Here is an 18486-nt window from a genome sequence, read left to right as displayed (position 1 = left end):
CAGTGTTGTGGCAGGTTGAGCTGGGCTCAGCCTGGGTTCAACTGACCAGTTGGGACTACTCAGCCTTTCCTCACTTTTGGTCAGTTGGTTTTGATAGGTGAGGACTTGGACTGGTGAGATGAACTGACCCATCATGGGGCTGCTTCACAACCCCACCTGGTGCCAAGGAATGCAGCAGCACGTGTCTGGCTGGAGGAGTAGGCGAGCAGGATTGCCCCAGTGTACTTATAACAAAACTGGGAAAGGTGCCCCTATTTCCTCGTGGCAGGGCCCTCCTGATGAGAAGGACTGTCTGTGGTTTGGTGGTGACAGCCAGCACTTGAGAAGGGGTGCTCGTGTTTGTGAAGATCTGCTGGTGAATATTTGCATCGCTCATGTTACAGGTTTGCAGTGTGTTCTTGCTCTGCCTGAATGTGTCTGACCTGCAGAGGACAAAGGATCATCTTTCTACTTTCCTTCCAATTGTTTCTGCTAATTTAGCATCAGTTTGAAGCTTTGTCTTTGCTTGGAGATCAAATAGCCAGGGACAAGGCTCTTTGTTTTCACTCTGTGGTAAAAGTGGCAAGGTCAGTCCCAGTGGGGCTTGTACGGTTTACACTGCTGAATTTATCTCATCTCTTAAGGGCTTTCTATCACCTACAGCTAATGCATATTGGTAACTCTAGCATCAAAAAATACCCCTTTTCACCATTGAAAACAAGGTCTCTGTTTGTAAAGACATTTTCACCACAACAGATAGGAACATCTTTGCAGCCATATGAAACAGCCTTCCCAGCTTTCTGTTTGCACATCTCAAAGAGCAGCATCTTACCTGACCCGCATACTCAGGTCGTGCCACTCAGGAAGTCTTGTGAAGCGCCTGGCAAAACAAACCTTGAGCTTAAGCAAGCTTTTCTTTTCTGTCTCTTTCAGAAATAAGTAAGCATTTGAAGATGACAACCTCATGGAGCGACCGACTGCAGAATGCAGCAGATCTCCCTGCAAACATGGATGGACACGCTCTGAAAAAGTACCGCCGGGAAGCCTATCACCGGTAAGTCATCCGTGGAGCTCCACAACTAAACATAAACCCCACATTTCGTCAGGTTTTTTTTGCTTGTTAATAAAAGAGGAAGGTTGTTCTTACCTTCCTTGTACAAGTTGGTAGAGGAGAGCTTAGAAGATGGCGCAGTATTGGCCTGCAGGAGTTTGCAAACCGCTAAGTCGAGACGCACGTTCTGGAGTGAGAGACGATATGCTTCTTATTGCAGTCTAAAGATTCATCAAGGTCAGATTCTGGATAGAAGCTTTCAAGTCAATAAATAATCAGTGTCAGAGGTTTTATAATAATTATTGCAGTGCACACAGGGAGAGCAGAACCTTAGACACTGGAATGCACAAATATGAATAAGGAGGAAATCAATGGGGTCAGAAATCATTTGAGAATTACACCTAGTGTGATTAACTGTGGGACCACAGGAGCGTGCAGGAGCACTAGGCAAGGGCCCAGCCTTTTCACTGCTAGGTGTACCTCAAACCATCAGAGTTCAAAATAAAAGGAATGTTGTCACTCTTAGTTTATAGTTTGGGAATCAAAGTGCAGGCACCAGGATGTTTTTACAAAATCACATTGGGGGTTTGGCTGATCCAAGAATTTAGGCCGCAGCTCTCAAGGTTCCAAGCACAAAGCATAAAAGTGGGATGAAGTCTGTATCCTTATCAGATGTTTGGACTGCTACAGGGTTAAAAACAACGGTATCTAGTAATTGTCAGTATTCTGTTTGTGGGAGGTGAATCTTCAAAGTTTAGCTTCGTTATTTTGAGAAGTCATACAGTGTGATGATGAGAGGATATTCAGCAGAAGGGGAAATGTATGTCTGATGTAGAAACAGAAACATTTAACCTCATGCTTAAATGCCACGTTGCATTTGTGATTCACATTGGTGGTATTTCTGGGGATGTGTTTTGGAAGTGTTATATATCTTTTGATTCTCCAAATGGAATCTAATTTGAGAAAAACGCCTTAGTGCATCATATGATTGGCCAGGTTGTGCAATTTGCAGTGTCCAGGGCTAAGTGATGGATCCTGTGATGCCTTTCTGAAGCTTTCCAATTTCCAATGAATATGTTTGAGCAACATGTCTTAAGTGGTGGCATTATTTGAATCTCTCTGTCAGCTGGTTTGTCAGATATGGACAGATACAGTTACATTTAATGAATGTAACTATATATAGCATGTAAGAAGAGAGGGATTTTATACCATTCTCTGTCAAAAAAATCTTCACCTTGTTGCAGTCATTGACAGGTTTACCTTTGTGTCATAAATTCATTTAAGACTTCAGCTGTGTTACTCCTGATTCAGATTGATGGAAGTCAAGTCAGAGTCATGCCTATATTTTTTCCCAAAGTATTTCCTTAACATTTGTTATGTTTAAGTGCTGACAGTTTGCTAAGTGTTGTACAGGATCCAAAGGAAGCCATGCTTGTCTTTAAGAGCTCGTACATTCAAGTCTTCCTCATGTTTGCCCTTTCTCGTGTAAGAAATCCTTGCTTTCAGAAAGAATTTCCTTGTGGAAGATGGGAGTGCAGTCACATAAAGGAGGGTTTCCCACTAGGGGCTGGGATCTGGTAGCCCAAAATTAGTCTGTGGTAAAGTTTAGGTACCTGTTTTTAGCATCTATAAATGTCTTAGGCAAAACATACCCAGCAGAAATGCTGCTAGCATCTCAGATTTTCATGGAAAGCACAACATTGGAAATACTAGGGAGGCACAATATTAAGGAGAGGCACATTTTTGTTTTGGAATTGCTATCCTCTTTCAAAGAGAGAGAGAAGGAGGGAATGGGAGAGAGTGAGAGAACCTGATGCCAAGACTGTAGTATAAATCTGTGCTATTAATGGCTTTGGTATACCAGTTTCATGGGAGTTATTTTGATAATCCAGTATTGTGAGAATCTGAAACAACCTCATTCCAGAGGCAGTGTTGTCAGATTTCTATTTCTGGTACTTTTCATGGTCGTAGCGTTAACAGATGTGATGTTACTTTTAAAAGTGCAAACTTAACATGATAAAGTATGACTGAAGTTATTTGCCCTTGGTGTTTGATGTTATATTTTCTAGTGTTTTATTAATGCTTCAGATGCAGAATACATATGCTGATCATAGCCATGAGTTGTAGGATGTGAATTTGTTTCACTAAGGTCCAGGTATGCTCTGACTCTCTTCTGCTTCTTTGCTAAAGCACTGAAAATTTTATGAAAAAGAGAAATAGAAAATATATGGTGTCTTTGTCAAGATTATTTTCTCTTTCTTCTTTTTTTTATGTCTCTTTTTTTTCCCTTACTCCAGCAGCTAAAGGAAACATAGAATTGAAAACATAAATCTAAAGTGACTTAGTAACAAAACCAATAAGAACATTGAATTGAAACCTATTATGTTTTTGTTGCCTTAAAGCTGGTTAAAGTTATTTTATGGGCCCAGTCTGAAAGGCTGGAGGAGCTTGGCTGCTACACCACATTTACAGATGAGAATAAGTGGGACTAGCTTTTGTTACCTGTGTTGAAAGCCTAGTTGAGCTCAAATTCAGCAGATTTTCTAAATGCTGCTAGGAATGTTTAGTTTTCTGAAATTTATAAAACTTGTTTCAATGTTTGTTTGCTTTGTGCTTGCTTAAATACCGGTGGAGATACCTAGACTAATCAATTTAACATTCTTGTTCTCATGAAGTACACCAGATTTGATATGCTTGAATTGTAAATTAATTCAGACAAAATAAGGAGAAAAGCTTCCAAAAGCAAAATAGTTTACCTTAAAAAGTATATATAAATGTTCTTGTGGCCATGAAACTTTTAAAAAACTTTTTAAAAATTACCTCTGAAGATATCACTCTAATAGTCATAGTTTATGGTGGTCATTCTTACTTGGAATGTGTTTTTTCAGGTGCTGCACTTCTAATTGTATCATAATTGATGGATGGATATTCAGCATATAATAATTGTTGGCAGAAGTCCCAGTTGAGACTGGTTTAACTGGTGTAGTGCATTCTGACTCAGAGTATAATGACTATATCGTAATCATATCTGAGTGCCATGGGCAAGAATGTTCAGAATCAAATTTTTGTAGCTATAGAATCAGAAAAATCTGTTGGGGAGGAGAAGTGGTGGGGTTTTATCTTCAGGGAATTTCTGACAACTTTAATGGAAGCTTTTGGTTGGCTGGTGTTGTTGTCAGACCTTGTTACACAGCGCTGCTGGCGCCCGTTGGAGGTGAGGTCTGAGGATGAATTAATATGCAAGCTGCATGTTACTCATTCTCTAGCAGAGGTCACTGGTAAGAGGATACTGCATTACTGTATTGGCAACACAGATTTTAATTCAGAAATAAAATGGATGTGCAGTTCTTGGGAGGCTTTTCCTTGGTGTTTGTGGTGGTGAGGCCACCTCCCTCGTGTGCTGCTTGTTGACTTTTCCGGGTAGAGGATAATCACTAGATCACTTGTTCTGGAGGAGTACTGTCATTTAATGTGATTGTAATTAGGCAAGAACTAGGTTGACTCTGAGCCACCAAATTGCCCTAGTGTCTATTTTTTAACTTGGAGTGAGCACTTCTAGGCACCCTCTGGATTATCTCACATAGCTCTTTAGGGTTTAAATAGCAACCCCATCTAGTTAAAGCAAATAATGGAAAAAGTTGGTGTTCCATCCACTCTTGTTACTGACAGTTACCAAGATCCAGGAAACAGGTATTTGCACTTATATTTATTTATCTGTGGTTTTGGCTTAAGAAAGAAGTAATGCTGAAATGGCCTTTTTTTTGTTAAACAGACTGGCTTTGCGATGCTTCTACCATTTTGCATCAGAATAATTTGAGACTTCTCATCCTGAATGTGGGGTTTCTGTTGTTTTTTAACTGTTGGGATTTTTCTTGCTCTCTTGTTTACTGGCTAGTGCAGGGTGTGTGGCATCGTGATTCCTAATCCTAATTCTCCTGCTGACTGCTGATAGAGTATTAAGTAAGTTGCTTCGTAGTTTTGTACTTCAGTTTGCTTTCAGATCACTTTATGATGGTGATATTAGTGATTTTAGCTGTTACTATACACTGAGATTCTGGATTAAAAAATAGTGTATGCTTTAATAATGACAAAGCAAAAGGATTGCCAAATGGTTGTTTTGATTTCGTGGATTAAAGATGTACTTCAGCTTGTTCAAATTTGTAGACTCTGGGCTATTCACTGCTAATCTTGTTTCTTCACTTAATTGTTACTGGATCATCAGTGATTGCAAACAGGTGGATATGTTGTATAAACAAGGCTGTGAGACTTGAAACTGTCCATCTGTTAGGTGGTTATATTTAAAGTCCCTTCAAAATTATCAGTTCACTGATCATTTTCCACCATCGTTTTCCACTGAGGTGGAAAACCAGAACAAATCTTTAGCAGTCTGAAAGTGCTTTTTGCATGGAACAGGCCATGTGTGGTGTTCCCATGTTCTGGGTAGCTCTGGAGGCTCTGCTGGCCGTGGTCTGTCCTCCTGCGACCTGTGTGGTGCCCTGTGTGTGACAGAGGGCAGCCTGTGGCTCTTTCTGTTTTGTTTTAGTGCTTTAGACACTGGAGGATGGAGAGGGAGTGTGTCCAGTCTGTAGAGTGGGTGAGCTTACAAAAAAGCACACCACTTGCCAAATTAATAATACAGAAATTACATTGTAAATGTCCCGTGATCCTTAGCTTTAATAGTTTCTTGGAGCAGACAAGTGTTATTTTGGGATGGAATACATATGTGAGCTTCTTGGCACTTTGCTGTTGCCCGGGAAGAAAACCCAAACAATGAAAACAGAAATGGCCAAGGCTCTCTCTTTGCATCTGATTCTTGCAGAATCAGAGGGAAGTACTCATAGCTGTGTTTCTGGATACAGCCTCATCAGGCTTTGAATCCAGTCGTTACTGGATTTTCCAGTTTAATGTCACTGTAACTGTGCAAGGACAGATAGACTTGTGAAATTGTGGAGCTTGATGTTGGAAATGTTACTAGAAGTGGCCAGGAAATTTTTATGCTCTTCTTTTGTTTCCCCTGTCTGATGCTATTTCATCCCCTAAAGTTATCTCAAGCCCAAATACTATCTCTAAATGCGATTACAAATGTTCATCTTTGGTTGAAGAAGGAATAAAATATAACTCCAAAAATCTAGAATTAAAAAAATAAGGCCAAAATTGTGTGATAAAAAATAATATATGGAATGGTCAATACCTGCCTAAAGAGGCAGGACTTAGCAGAAGAACAATTTCATTGGTTTTAAAAATTTAAAGCAGTTTATTTCTTCTCTAAGGCAGCTGCCAAAACACCCAAAATGAGACATTTGGATAATATGGTAGTATCTGCTTTAGATTGCTCACTTGCTTTCTACCAGATAAATAAGGTCAATGGGGAAGTTTGCTGCTGCTGGTGGAAGTCACCTGAGACCAGAACTACAATGTCAAGCAGTGACACAAGTCCCCAGGCAGAGCACATCTGGGGACTAGCTGGTCATACTGAGAACACGGAGTTGTCATAACAGTAGAGGGATGTTTATTTCATTATTCGCCTTTTTAAAGAGGCCACGGGGACCTTGGGCGTGGGAGACTATTAAAAGCTAATCCATTTAGTTCCCATTATTTCTTTTTAAATCTTCTAGCTTATTAAAAACTGGAAGTTGTCCATAAAGTGAAGATTAACCAAAGTTCCTAAACCCTGAGTAAGAGGGAATCTGAGCCTTCTGGCTAGTTGGTCCCTGTTTTGTGGTTGGCTCAAGCCCAACTGTCCACCACAGGCTTTTTTAAACACACATGTAGGTCATGCTTAGCCAGCTTCCACTGTATTTGCTGTTCCACTCAGCAGTGTTGCAACTTTCTTTGTATATATTTAATTTCCAGTGAAACACACTGCCCAGAAAAATGCTAATTGCTGCAAGGTATTTCTAGACACATTTGGAAAATTATTATGAAATGCTCTGTTCCAGAAACCTTGCCTCACGTTGTTAATTTTCATTTCTTTGCTATGAGGAATTGTGAGCCATGTGCCAAGTTCCTCCTTAATTGTAAAGTTCTGCATTTTATTTTGCTGCTCAAACTACAAGACTGTTATGCATGCAAATTTCATCCAGGGCATACAATTCTTTAGAGGTTTTGCACAAATAAAATAAAAACATTTCTCCCTCTCTGTGTTTGCTCCTCTCCAGTGTTACTTGAGAAGAGTTGGGATTTAGGTTCCTGCTTCAGAATTGATTGACAAGAACAGTAACAAAACCAAGATCAGTTCTCCTGTAAAAATATAAAGGACCATGAATTGCAGAGTTGTGGCTATCAGGGTTGTGTGGCTTCCCTGCTGCATGCTCAGCAGTTCCTTCTTCCTTCAATACAACACATTTTTCTCTTACCCAGCACAATCCATAGAGCTCAAAAAGAAAATAAATACTGTAGTCATTGAGAGCCTTCTGCTGTGGCCAAGCTGCAGGGTTTAATCTTTGAGGAAGAACTCATTAGAGAGGAAACATGCTTTGAGGTTTCCCTAAAACAGCTCCTCAAGTCTGTTTTTCCAGAGGTGGGGATCTGTGCCAGGCTCAGCCAGCCCAAGTCCAGGTTCTGCTCCCCAGTCCCAGCTGTGCTCAGAGAGCCCATGGAGCTGGAATGTGGTCCCTGGAACTGCCTTCCCTACATGCTCCACACCTTGTGTTGCTCCAGCCACACTGACAGGGAGCCCAAAATGCAGGATATTCCTCAGAGCAGGGATGTTCCTCAGAGCAGAAATGTAAAGCTTGGGTTTCCATCAGGAGGAAAAGATGCAGGCAAGAGAAAGGCAGTGTCCTGTTTCAGGAGATGCTCTGGGTGCGTACAGGTGGGGAGCTGGGGTTAGGCAATACTCACCTCTGCCTCAGCACAGGGAATGCAGAGGCTGTTCTTGTGCTGTGCCTGCAGTTTGTTTTGTCTTACTGCCCAGTGCTGTGAAGTTTTTAGAACAGCTTAAATTTTAACTTCAGTGCTTCCAGTTGAAGTGACTATTTTCTAAATGGAAAAAAACAAATTCAGGGGAGGGGGGAGTATGATTGCTCCTGATTCTGGCCAGTGGAGAAATTATTCTGCATTAAAACTTCCTTGCCTAAAAATGTTAGATCATTTTAGTTTTCCTCTTATTCTGACGTTATTTCTGCTGTTTGTAATCTGGAACCTTCTTTGATTTTTGTTCATCTGGACGAGCTGTAAAAAAACATATTATTTCATCCTTTCCTTTCGTGACCAGAGGATCTCTTCCCTCAGGTGGTTGAAGTTCTTAGGGCCCTCAGGTTGGTCTTGCTTCATAGTCATTAAAAACAACTCTTGTAATTTCTCTGTAGCATTTGTTCTGAGGAGATGTTACCTTTTTGTAGCCAACAGACACAATGTCATCTTGAATGGGGCTTGGAGAAACCTGATCTGGTGGAAGGTGTCCCACGGCAGGGGCTTGGAATGTGATGATCTTCAAGGTCCCTTCTGACCCCAAGCCATTCTGTGATCCTATGATTTGATCAGTATTCTTGTAGCCAGGCTGAGTGTACCTTCAATTAGAATTTAAGAACAGCTTTGGAATGGGCTAAGTCTGCAGCTTCTGAGAATCACCTGGCTCTTCCCAGAAACTGTGCTAGAGATTTAATCTCAGCTTTTAATTTTAGTTTCTAGGACGCTGCAGATATTTACTACTTTGAGTAAAACCCCAGATTAAGCCAGTCCGTTTCTGGGAGTAAATATTTTTAAGTAGATAGTTACTCCCTTGTGCCTAGGGGAGCACTGTTCATGGGCATGGGAGATTTCTTTGTCAGGATTTAAAACTGAAGTCCTGAGTGCCTACAAAATAAACCAACATCTATCTTGGCCTACACAAGAGAAGTAAAAATGGTCCCTTTTTTTTTTTTTTTTTTTTTTTTTTTTAGTCTGCATTTAATCTGCCAAGGCATACGCAGGTTTAAATTGATTAAAGTGTTCTCATTTCCTGTCCTGAACATGTTGTGTAATAACCTTCTTTAGCTTTTTTTAATATTTGCTCTGTCTCACTCCAGCACTGGTGGGTGAAGTAATTACCACATCAGATCAGTTGGTAGGATGCCTTGAAATGTGCCAGGCTGGGCTGTGATTAGACCCTGCCAGTGCAGTTTATAGGTCAAAGGCAGTAAGTGCAAATTGGTGGAGAAAGAGGCATCTTCACCAGCTGTTACCAAAGGGTGCTGCTGTGGTAATTTTCCAAAAGACTTATTTTGGAACAAAAATATACAAATGGGTGTTATTTGTTTTATTGTTCAGAAAACTTTTCCAGATCTTCAGTCTCAAGGTATGCTGGTTTTGGGTTCAGTTTCTAAATACTACAAAAGGAAGGGATGACAGTCTGTCAGAGGTTTGGTGATCTTTCCGTGGTTTTTGGTCAGTTTGGTGTCGTCATCGTCTAAACACAGGCAGGCTGGACTGGAACAGCTCTCTTGGGTCACAGCTCCCTTGTTTCTGCCTTTCACAGGCACTGTCATATTACCCTTTTTGTGAGTGCATTCAGCTGTGTCTTAGTACTGGTGGGTTTTGTCCTCATTTGGGAAACTTACCAAATGTTGCAATTCTGAAATGATCTTGTGATCTTCTTTAAATTTCCCTTCTTGCTTCTGTCCTGTAAAGACAGTCAGAAGACTGTGCTGCAGGGATTAAATCTAAAGGCAACAGCTGAACTGGACTCAGGTTAGACAAAAAATGTTGCTGGCATCTCCTGGAGTTATGTTATTCCTTCTTAAAGCTCTGCATTCTCAGAAACAAGCTGCACAAACATGAGATCAGAAATTATGCTTGAATTAGCTAATAAATAATGCTTCCTGACAGCAGCAGCACCACCACCACCCTGTAATCATATGCATTATACAAAGTCTCAGTCTGTATTTAGTACTAAATAGTGCTTCTCCTTGATCTCTTGTAAATCAGAGCTGTCTCGATGTTAAAAGACAAACAGGGATTCAGATTGCAGATTCAGATAATTTGCTCCACCTACTCAAAAGCCAGCTATTTCAGGAGCGAATTTTAGTGACTTACAAGCCCATCTCATATTTCCTAAAGGCATTTCTTTACCAGTTTCCAGTGTTCATCCTATCACTTTGTCTTCTTTAGATAATACATAAATCTGTTAGAAGAGAGCGTCATCTATAACCTCCAAGGCCCCTTGGTGACAAGCCCCATTGTCAAAGGCAGGCACTTTGCCAGGAAAGTGACTCCCAGAGAGAGTGTGCAAGGTTAGAGGGAAAGTACACTATTGCCAGAGAAACAGTATTCCAAGTGGATTTGTGTGGAAAAACAACAATATCCAGTGACTGGTTAAATTAGCCACAGATGTGTTTTCTAGAACGCTGTCCAAGGAGATATACAGTGCTTTAAGGCTCGGTTCAGGCATAATGATCTTCTGAAGTCAAATCAGATCCAAGCAAAATTGCACGGGTACCAGGGAAGCTTTAAAGGAATTCTGTAATATGATTCAGACAAGTAGCTGAATCAGACTGCTGCGAGCTGAGCAAGGAGCACATCGGTGAGAGATGAGGTAAGAGCACCGCGGGCTGAGCCGCTCGCTGCGAGAACCCGGCTGCGGCCGATTGACAGGGCTGCCTATGCCGGCCACCTGCCCGGAGCAGAGCCTCCCCCAGCTCCTTCCAGCTCCCCCAGCTCCCCCATCCTCCCCATCCTCCCCATCCTCCCCGGCTTCCCGAACGTGCGGTGCCCGGCTCTCACTTGCCGTCTCCTTTGTGTCTCGCTGTCCCCGATGCCGCTCCTGAGAGGATAATTACTGCGGCGAGGGCACTTAGGAAATATTTGGAGAATTTTCACATGCTGAAATCAGAGTACAAGCAAAGGCTCTGGGACTTTTCTCCTACGGGAGAATTTTGTCTTGGCATCACAGCTGGAGCAGCGCAGGGAGTTCGGTCTGAGATGGGTGTTGAAAAGCTCAGCTTCCCTCCCACAGACGAGTTCTGACTCTCATTTTTGAAGTTCAGATAAGGCAGTGGAAAGAAGTCCTGTTGAATTACAGATCTGCTTTATGCTTTAAAGTTCTGGGGAAACATAAGCAGCTTAGTTACTGTCGTAGTTGGAACAGGAAGCAAGAAAAGCTTTTGTTGTATTCTCTGACCTATTTCTTTACCCTGTTACTTACTTGAACTAAATTGGATATAATGTATTAATGCTGTCATCTAAAAGGGCCTGGAAGCATTCAGCCCAGAGTCTCTTTGTAACAAGCATTAATGGTAAAAGTCGAATTTACAAAATAGCACTTGGCAAGTTTCAGAGGAGTTATAAATAAAAAAAATTCACAATAGAAATGGCATATCTTGTGTGTATGAATTTTTTTCTCAGTTACTCTTTTTCAGAGCTTTATTATGTGTTTTTAATGGTATTGGTGAAAATGTGAAAATAGATCTGTTTGGGTTTACTTTGAATTTCCAGATATAGTTCCAAATAGGAGGCAAATGCTGTGAATTTATTCACAGAAATTATTTTGTTTTCCTTCTTATCTCTTACTAATAATTCGTTTTAATCAAGCAAATTATATTGCTTTGCATCTGCTGCTTCCAGTTTCATGTCCTTTGAGGTCTGCATTCTGCTTCAGGAGATTTTGCACTTGTATTCTTAGGAATTTTTGCAGGTCACATGGAAGGCCGTGTGTGTGTGCATGCATGCGTGTATGTCTTTGGACAGCGTACCCATAATTAGAATAATTCTGCAAAGTCATGGCTTTGCTTCAGGAGGACTCGCAAAAAATGAGACTTGACTCTGTTTTCAGGTATATTTGCCGATTTTGACCTATGCAAGCCCAACATCCTGACAGTGGCAGAATGTGTTTGTTCTAAAATGTGAGTATTTTGAAAATGCTCGTACCTCTGCTGATATTTGTTCTCTCTTTTCAGGGTCTTTGTAAACAGAAGCTTAGCCATGGAAAAGATAAAGTGCTTTGGTTTTGATATGGACTATACACTTGCTGGTGAGTATCTTCTTAAGTTTTTTGAAGACTGGCTTAGTTTGGAATATTGCTTCTTGCTGAGCAAAAACCAGCAAAAAGCTGATTGGGCTACTCCAGTTAATAGGTGCTTCTTCTACTAGTAAATGTATCTTTCACTATTCCTTGCACTTTCGTTTTAGGTCTTTCCCTTACATTTGTTATCTGCAAGCTGTCTTTGGTCACAAGCCATGTTGCTGTGGTACAGTTTTGAGTGATTATGGGTGTCGAGAAAACCAAAGCTTAATGAGTCTGCTTCCTTAGATTCCACTGTATTTTGACAATGCCCCTTGTGCATGCTTGGCTTTGAATAACAAGGTGATTTCTTTCATCCTTGGTGCACATAGCAGGCTACACCTTTGGCCAGCAGGTTCTCCTCGTCCTGGGAGAGTGATTTTTGAATAGGTTTTCCTCTTCCCCCTTGCTGGGTTAGCCACATCAGTGACTGATTTTGAGAAGAGGCATGGCAGGGGCAGTGCCTTGTGTCAGCTGAACAAGTTAATTCGTAAAGCTTTGCCCATTCTTTGTGACAGATAAGCTTTGGGAGGTTGCATAAGATCTTTTGGTTTCATAAAATTGTTTGCATGACTTCTCCATCTTTCAACAGGCAAGTTCCCTGAGACTTTTGATGAGAGGAAATAAAGCTACCATTTTCTTCATGGTCAGACTTTCATGTTGTGTATTTTAAGGAAGGAAGAGATAAAAAGCTCACTTCCACTTTCCCAGGTTATAGTATCACACAGGCCATAACTGAGGATGTCATGTACCATCCTACCTTCTTTCTCATTACTACTTCCAAGGTTATGGATAAAAAGTTCCTATGACCACTAATATTTCAGTTTAGAGTTGTTGTGTATATGAACTGAGAAAATGTGAGGTAGAGTGTCAGGGTCACCTAATAATAGGTTAATGCAGTATGTCAGCTATGGTCATCTGGTTACTGTGTACTGAGAAGGAATGAGAGATGAGTGATGTGCCTGGGGACAGTGTGGGGGTCAGAGCTGGGGTCAGAGGCTAAGTGAAGGGCAGGAAGGTTTCCATAGGCTCATGGTTCAACTGCAAGGAGCAGTTCTGGAGACTGTGGCAGGTAATTGCAGTTTATATTTAGATCAGTTCCTTGTGTTCTTTTATCTACAAGGAAGTAGTTACATATAAAAGGTTTGGTTTTTACCCACTTTATTCATCCATATGTTTAAAGTTCTTGCCACTTTTTAAGTCATTAAGTGTATTGTTAATCTGTGCTGGATATCACTGCAGGCACATGCTTTCTGTTTGTGTTTCCCAGCTGTGACAGTCTTGTGGCAGTGCTTTTAAGGGGTGCATGAAAAACAGTTGTTCAAGAATAAATGCTTTAAAAAAAAAAGAATAAAAGTTGTGGGTTTCACTTCAGTAACAGAAAAACAACTTCTGTGCTTTTGCAAAGGAAGTGGTGGTACTTCCCAAGGACCCAGGTGATCCCAGTGGGGCTGGCGTGGAGCATGAAGTTTATTGCTAATTTCCATCCTGACAGAAGGACAGCTTCAGCACTGTCCTCACTTATCTGACTGTTCATTTTACACAAATGTTCCTTTTTCCTGTAAACACATAGCAAATGTGTTGTTGTCCACAAAATGATGCTTGATTTGATGAAAGGAAAAAATGTGAATGTTCCAAGCATCCTAAAGCAGTACCAGGGACATAAAAACCTGGGGCTTCCAAGGCTGGAAGATCACAGTTCTCTGGTTGAGCAGGCAAAGTCAGTGCATTCGGGGGAGTTGAGAGACAGGGCGGGAGGCAGAAAAAGAAATGGGAGGTGGTCTGAGCAGAAAACTGGAAATCTGGCCCCCTCTGGGGTAAGCTGCTGTCCTGTGACTTCTTCCATGGTACAACAGAGGTAATAGTTGCAGATCACTTCACTAGGAGTTCTGAGAATGTCATTAGGTTGGAAGGCCTTTTGCAGATGAAAAACATTATGAGTGGTAAGTACTATTTCCCTGTTTTCCACTCAAACTGAAAATTAACCTTTGAAATTACCTGTTTATTTTCTTATGCCTCAGAGTCATCCTTTCCTCTCCATGTGGGCTTTTATTGTCTCACACTACCTATAGCTTGCATACAAGAAAAACACTTATCCACTGCAGGGGCTGTAAAGAGTGCAGTGTTAGAATATGATTACAATTATAATAAATTAATTGGAAGTTATAATGAAGAAGTGGGACAAGGGAAGTATTACAGTAATATGCTATAGTTAGTGCATTCATGAGACCCTATTGTGTTTTCTGATTAGTCACATCATCCTTTACCCACTCTTTCACATGGACATGCTACTTCTCTTGATTAAAAAAAGAAAAAAAAGTAAAAAGCCAGTTTATGTGTAATTTAACATCTGGAAATGGTATCTGCATACCAGATGGCTCATGCTGAGCAGAAGCCTTTTGGAGACCATTCAAAACACGTAAATAGGCCAAAGAAAAGAACAGAAGCATCTCCAGTGTCATTAGCTCCTCTGCTAGTTTTCTGCATTTGTGCTTTCAGACATTGCTAGATCACTTTTCCGCAAAGTTTTTTAAATTATCCAAGCACAATCTTCCTATTCAACAGCTTAAGGCAGGCAGAGTCATTGACCCTGCTAAAATCTGTATGTGACATCCCCTTCTGTTGTGTACTTTCACATCAGAAATAGACCGATGACAATCATACATTGGCCATCTCAGAAGAATGATTATTTTGATACACATTGAATTACCTGTCTTGTAAAGAAGTACTCCTGTCTTGTCTCTTTCTTCTTTCCAAATCAATGACCACTGGTAGCACCAAAAGTCTTCCTTAGAAGATGGTTCTGTACCAGAAAACTCAGAATCATTTCATGTGTTTTGAACTTTAGAAGCTTGAGACAGTTTTATTCCTGTACCTTATGAGTTTAAGGACACAGATCTACTTACAATAACCATCTTTTCTGTCTAGAATAATCTAATTTTGGTAGGGACATGGCATTTGCATTTTGAAGTCTGTAGTAACAGCTACCATGCACACGCTGCAGTGATCGTGTTCTACTACCAGCGTGTCTGAGAATGTCAGCTTGCCAGCTGAGAGCAGTTTTAGTATCATCATGTTACATTGCACATAAACTACAATTTCATGTGTTAATTTATAGAGCAGTACTTCTTAGAAGTATTAAATTAAAGAACATTTAACTCAGAATTTTAAAGAATTCAAGGCTATCTGATACAGCATTTCCACAGTGGTTTTGTTTTTCTTTCAAGCCAAAAATAGGTTAAACTTCAAATTTTTGTAAATAACTCCTCTTTTCCCCGATTGTGCTTGTCTCTTTCCTTGCATAGGGTTGAGAAATACTCTTAATGGTTGGGTTGGACAAACAAAGTCTTTTTGTGTAAAAGAGCCCAAAGGTTTTAGTTTTTTTGTCTGAGAAATGATGGACCTTAAATAGCTGAATTTTTAATTGCAGTGATTGCATCTAGAATTAATTTTGACTGCTGGGAAAATAAAATGAAAGCAAATTGAAATAACTCTCACAGGTTTTAGATTTCTTGTTTTCCCATAAAGGATTGCTGTTGTATTCTCATGGAGTGAATAAGATCTCTTATGTGTATGGAAACTCCCAAATGTCCCTAGGTTAATGTTCTAGATACAGTAATACTAGAGGCTCAGAAATCTGTGTTATGTATGAAACTGGCTGTCCTCTTCCTATTCAGTCTGTTTGGGAATCACAGTTAGTACATAAAATATTGCTTTTTAAAGCTAGGTGTTACTGGGAGGCAAGTGGAAGGAGCAGGAAGGGCAGCAGGGGGTTGACTGTGGTTTGTGTGCTTAGTTAAGTAGTTTCTGTTTAAAGTCTTGCAGCAGTTGACACAAGCAGGAGTCATCAGCTATTTCAGCCCTTGCTGTTAGTGGAGGTTAAGACAAGTTTCTGTGATGTTATGCAGCCCTTCATTCCCTGCCTCTGACCTTGCTGCCTGCCAGCCTGGGAGCGAGGCCCTGCCAGTTCCCTGCAGTGCTCCTTGGGAAGCCACGGCGGTACACCCAGGGCTGAATTTGCTGTCAGGGCAGAACTGAGAATTATTGAACAACTCCTGTTTAAATTAGAGAGATTGAAGGTCCTATTGCTGTTATTTTTTGTTTGCTAAATAGTAGTTTCATTTATTATCTGAGTGATTCATCTCTGCTTATTCATCCAGCCAGAAGATCAACAGTCACTAACAATTCTGGTCTGCCTGCCTGTTTCCACCAGTGCTGTCAAAACTGCTCATGCTTTGGTGAAGGAAAATGTTGCATGCAATCCCAAAGATTCACAGCCTTCTCTGTTTTGTGTTTACTGCTAAGTGCAGAAAGTAAAATAAAGGTATGTCAGTGGAGAGTCTTCACTGTGATGCTCCCCTGAGCCTGAGGAGTTGGTGACACCCATTGGAAATGCAGCAGAGAGAGACTGGTTTCACACAGCATTTTATTTGGTTGCTTCCTACTCAGTATGAGCTACACTTAATTATTGGATCTGGATCCAAGGCAGGAGGCCTTGGCATTACCAGCTCTTAAATGGGACAGGCTGCACAATGAGGTGATGGATAGATGTCCCTTGACAGGAGCAGAGCTAAAGCAGTGGGGTTCCCAAACTGGCTGTAATTTCACACTGGGCCCTTGGCAGATGGAGGGGGATAGTAAGAATTACAAACTCAATTGTGCTTGAAAAGATTCCTCTGTGACTACTCTTCTTCTCCAACAGTTATGGCCTTGTTGAAAGTTTATCTTCTATCTCTGAAGTAGATAAGAGGTAATATCAGTAGACAGGATGCTTTTGGAATGCTCTTCCTGTGCTTAATTCATTGCTGCTTCTGTGTTCTCCAGAAAGTGATAATGAAATTATCAATGGCTGCTGAAAACGGTTTCAATAAAAAAGGAGGGGAAATGAGGCTTGAAAAATACTGGTTTATTGTGTGCAAATGTGATTAATGCAACATAATCTGATTGCAATATAGCTTGTGTCCTGAAAACACTGCCAATTTAATGCCAAGGTTTGGTGCACTGCAAAGATTTTATTGCAAAATTGCTTATGCTTTCAGCTTGTAGCATTTCCCATCTCATCACATGGGAAAAGATATGGGAAAGACAGCTTTAGTCTTTCCCAACTCAATCCAAAGTGCAACATGCATAAACAGGTTTTGCCCTTTCCTCAGGTAGGTGTTCGTGTCAAAGCCATCCTTGCAATTTGAAAGAGGAAATTTTTTCAACACCCTCATCTCATTTTTTAAATGCTTTCCTTTACCTGTTGACCCTGGAAAAGATACACTCAGCCAGAACATAGAATTGGATTGTTGCTGTGTGTGATCTGGGAGAAGCTGTGACAGCAGAATTGAGAGCTGCTTTTTCAGTCCATCTACTGTTTTTACTGTAGCTGAGTCTATCAGGTTCCTGTGTTTCAGTTTTAATTTTCAGGAGAAATGGGACTCATGAATTTGTACCTTGTATGAAAAAAAATTCTGGATTGCTCAAATGAAAAGCAAATCATAAATGTGGGAGTTTTATACATGAAAGATTGAGCTGAATACCTAAACTACTGAGCTTGTAAACAACTCCAGTGTATCTGGATGTCAGTTCAGGTGCTGTCATTGTCTGTTTATTAGTGCTGAGCTCTAATGCAAATGTTCTAATGAGGCACTCCTGCTTAGGTTAAAGGTTTGCCTTTAGTTTCATTGTGATGTAAGGACCACAGGCTTTGAGGCTCTCTTGGGGAGATACTAAGCAGTTTTGCTTCTTTCCCAGTTTGCTGGATAACGCAGTTCTTTGTATCATACAGGAATAATGTAGTGGCTGGAGAAGGGAGTTGGTAGATGTGCAGGAGAAGCCTTCCAACTCCCCTAGCCAGGACTGGGAGATGCCCTGACTGTTGCACATCTGCTGTCTGCCTTTTCACATTTGCACATTGCCAGTTTGACAGGTGCAGATTTTGCAGATTTCAGAGGCAGGGTTAGCCATTGGTGTTTTACAGCTAAAAGCAGACGGAGAAGCCAAATTGTTCCAAGTATGCTTTGAGCTGGATGTCTTTTCAAATACCAGCGCAGTGATTATTGTCCCTGCTCTCTTTGTGTTGCTGCTTTTCAGTGCCTGACCATTTAAAGCTGTGTAATGAGCAAATGAGGTCTGGAGCTGTGGGATCTCACATGCTGGCATTGGGAAGGAGGAGTGGAGAGAGCATGTGTTGCTTGCTCTGTCCCAGTAAATCACTGACTGACAAACTGCTAATCTGCTGTCTGTGGATTCTTGAAGAATCACAGTGATAAACAGAAGCTGCTGAAAGAACGAGTCTTCACAGTGTAAGGAAAGTTTCAAAAGCTGCTATATTCTGTGTTCTTGCTCTTAAAAACAAGATGATAACACCAAGCTGGGTCAGCAGGCTGTTAGTATACCAAGGCAAGCTCGATGAAAATAGGGAGGCATTTTTCAATCTAATTGACCCCCTTATCTAGTAATCTTAATACCACAACAGAAGTACTATTAAGTT

At 40.9% G+C, this 18486-nt stretch overlaps 1 protein-coding gene across 3 annotated transcripts in view; it reads left to right on the top strand.

Moving 5' to 3' along the window:
* The window catches only part of NT5C2 (5'-nucleotidase, cytosolic II), a 59771-nt gene that overhangs the window by 17128 nt on the left and 24157 nt on the right, over positions 1-18486 (top strand). For 2 of the 3 annotated variants that reach the window (XM_084209844.1, XM_084209845.1), the window contains exons 2-3: positions 913-1033; positions 11905-11978. In XM_084209844.1, the coding sequence (XP_084065970.1) occupies positions 933-1033; positions 11905-11978 (175 nt within the window). In that variant the 5' untranslated portion in view covers positions 913-932. Of the gene's footprint in view, positions 1-912; positions 1034-11904; positions 11979-18486 lie in introns of those variants that run through there. The other variant, XM_084209846.1, reaches the window with a different exon arrangement.

Source organism: Fringilla coelebs (assembly GCF_963513975.1).
Source record: "Fringilla coelebs genome assembly, chromosome: 8".
In the NCBI taxonomy this organism is placed as follows: Eukaryota; Metazoa; Chordata; class Aves; order Passeriformes; family Fringillidae; genus Fringilla; species Fringilla coelebs.
The sequence above is the reverse complement of the archived record's forward strand: the minus strand, read 5'-3'. Positions and strand labels throughout refer to the sequence as shown.